The 2,549-nt window shown below is 63.0% G+C and overlaps 1 protein-coding gene across 1 annotated transcript; it reads left to right on the plus strand.

Annotated features, from left to right (window-relative positions):
- Positions 1-306: 306 nt before the first annotated feature.
- LOC136472750 (predicted GPI-anchored protein 58) lies at positions 307-2,068 on the plus strand. Its single transcript, XM_066470462.1, has one exon. The coding sequence runs from the start codon at positions 679-681 to the stop codon at positions 1,522-1,524; it is 846 nt and encodes a 281-aa protein (XP_066326559.1). The 5' UTR covers positions 307-678; the 3' UTR covers positions 1,525-2,068.
- Positions 2,069-2,549: the final 481 nt, after the last annotated feature.

Raw genomic sequence — 2,549 nt, forward strand, 5'->3', positions numbered from 1 at the left:
AGCAGCCCTCCTCGTCAGCTCAACCGGCCCAGCCAGACCCCGCAGTCCCGCACACCTTGCCATCAGCGCACGCCGCAGTCCGGTGCGGTGCCCCGGACGCACACTCCACTCGGCACGGCACGCCCGACAAACGGCATCCGATTTTACCGTGGCTCCGCTGATGCAGCCCCCCCGCCCGGCAGCCTTTATTATCCCTCCCCCCTCCTTCCACTTGCGAGCGCGAGCGCTGCTGCAGCTGCAAGCCCTGCTGCAACCTTCCAATTCCAACTCCAAAGCGCTTGCCGAGCAGCGCACCCACCCACCCACCCGAAAGGCAGCCAGAGCGAGGCGAGCCCGACCGCCCGAGCCGTGCAGGCGCTGACACGCAGAAACCTCGCAAAAACCAGCCATTTCCGCCCCCAAATCAGCGCGTCACGCGGCGCCTCCGCCCTCCCTCGCTCCGCACGCGAGATCCAGACGAAACAAAACGGAACCCCCCCCGCACGCCTCCCCAGGCGCGCCCTCACTTATTAGTCCACACAAGCGTGCCGTGCCTTTGTGCCGCTGCTCCCCGCCCGTCCGCCGCTTAGAATAGGCGCTTCGGTTCCCCTGCCTTGTCCGGGCTCGAGCTCCCGGTCTCCGCCTGCGTCCGTGCGTGCGTGAGCCGGCCCGACTTGCTTGGCGTCGGGGGGAGGAAGGATGGAGGGGCGGGTGCTGCGGCGCAGCGTGACGCTGGCGGACCAGCTCGCCGCGGTGGGGCCGGGGCCGGCGCCGGCGGTCGCGATCGCGGCGGGGCCCGGGGCCGCCGCCGCCGGGTCCTGCAACCTCCGCGACCTGCTCAAGCTCCGCGACGAGGACGACCTCGCGTCGGCCGGGCGCCGGGCCGTGGTCACGCTCGCCTCCGCCATGGCCGCCGAGAGGCAGGTCTCGGCGCCGTCGCCGTCGCTCTCGCCCCCGTCGTCATCCCCCGCTACCGCCGCGGCGGCGGCGGCCGCGGCGCGCACCCTCCTCGACATCATCCGCGACGACCAGCCTCCCGCCTCGGGGCCCTCGTCCGGCGACGCCCTCGTCCGCCGCGCCGTGTCCCTCCCACCCCCGACCACGGCCACGGCCTCCCCGCCGGCGCCGGCACTCGCCGCCGCCGAGGCCGCCCCTCCCCCGCCGCCGCCTCCGCCTCCACCCGCGGCGGCGGCGGATGAGGAGGAGGAGCAGGAGCAGAGGGTCTCCCTGATGGCGCTCCTGGAGCAGACGGACCGGCAGTGGAGCGCCGTCCCGGGCGGCGCGGCTCAGCCCGAGCCCGAAGAAGAAGATTCAGCGACGTTGGAGGCACTGGAACCGGCGGACGACGCGAAGCTGGAGCCGGAGGCAGCGGGCAGGGGCGTGGTCGCCGGGTGCTGCTGCGTGTGCATGGCCCGGGCCAAGGGCGCGGCCTTCATCCCCTGCGGCCACACCTTCTGCCGCGCCTGCGCCCGCGAGCTCGTCGCCGGCCGCGGCCGCTGCCCGCTCTGCAACGCCGCCATCGTCGACGTCCTCGACATCTTCTGAGCCGCCCTCTGGTGCCGACCGACCGACACCTCGTCCGGCGAAATGCGCGTCGCGCAACAAGAACCGCCCTCTTCGGATCGTCGCCCAATCCGGTGCGCCCGCGACTGAAATAGGATCCAGCCGCCATAGATAGATCTCCCAACTCTCTTCCCTGTGCCCTCTTCTTGTGCTCTGCTCCCGCTGTGAAAAGATTACAACATGTTCGACTTTGATTGCCGCAAGAAATCAACATTTCCATGCTGCCTGCACATTTCTGTTCTTCCCTCAGCTCCCGAATCCAGAAAATGTACAGGATCGATCGAGCGAGTTCTTTCTTGCGATTGCGGAGTATGAACGAACGAATTAGCCGATCTCACAGTCAAAAGTGAACCACGACCGTGGCTGGTTGAAAGTAAAGAGATGACGTTTGACCCGAGATTAGTACCCACTGTAATTCATTCATTCAATTACTCCTCTCTGCTGCTGCTGCTGGCCAGCTAGCAAGCACGCACTGCTTGAAGATCTCAAGGAATCGGGATACTCTACTGTCTACTCCTAGCCTGCACTGCTGCTTGAAAATCTTAAGAAGAAAAAAACACTCCTGCTTGAAGATCCGCGCGTGGTGTTTCAAATTTTTTATACTGCCTTGTTCCACTCTCCACTCCGTCCTACGGATGAGTCTCTTCTGCATTTCCACCGCATGAGCTCATTTACTGCTGGTGGAGTGCGCGCCTGTCAACATCTTCTTTTGTTTTTTTTTTTTTGGAAAAAAATGGAAAACTGTCAACATTGGAAGCTCCTGTGTTTTGTACGCTTTGCGACGTGAGACGCTGAACGTTTCAAGCTCTGATTAGATGCTTAGAAAACCATCGGGATAGCGTTGTGGCTCTCTCTCGTCATACGGTCTCTCACACCAACCGATGGAGAGATAAGCACGACACGTAATCACGTACAACATCAATTTTGGAAATACTATCTCTATCATGAAAAGAATACAGTACCACGAAAAGTAGTTCAAGTTTCACCAAGTTTTTAGTGAACAATAT

The sequence above is a fragment of the Miscanthus floridulus genome, chromosome 8, assembly GCF_019320115.1.
Source record: "Miscanthus floridulus cultivar M001 chromosome 8, ASM1932011v1, whole genome shotgun sequence".
Taxonomy (NCBI): Eukaryota; Viridiplantae; Streptophyta; class Magnoliopsida; order Poales; family Poaceae; genus Miscanthus; species Miscanthus floridulus.

Excerpts from the sequence above, each read along its gene's own strand:
- LOC136472750 (XM_066470462.1), top strand. The coding sequence starts at position 679 with ATGGAGGGGCGGGTGCTGCGGCGCAGCGTGACGCTGGCGGACCAGCTC.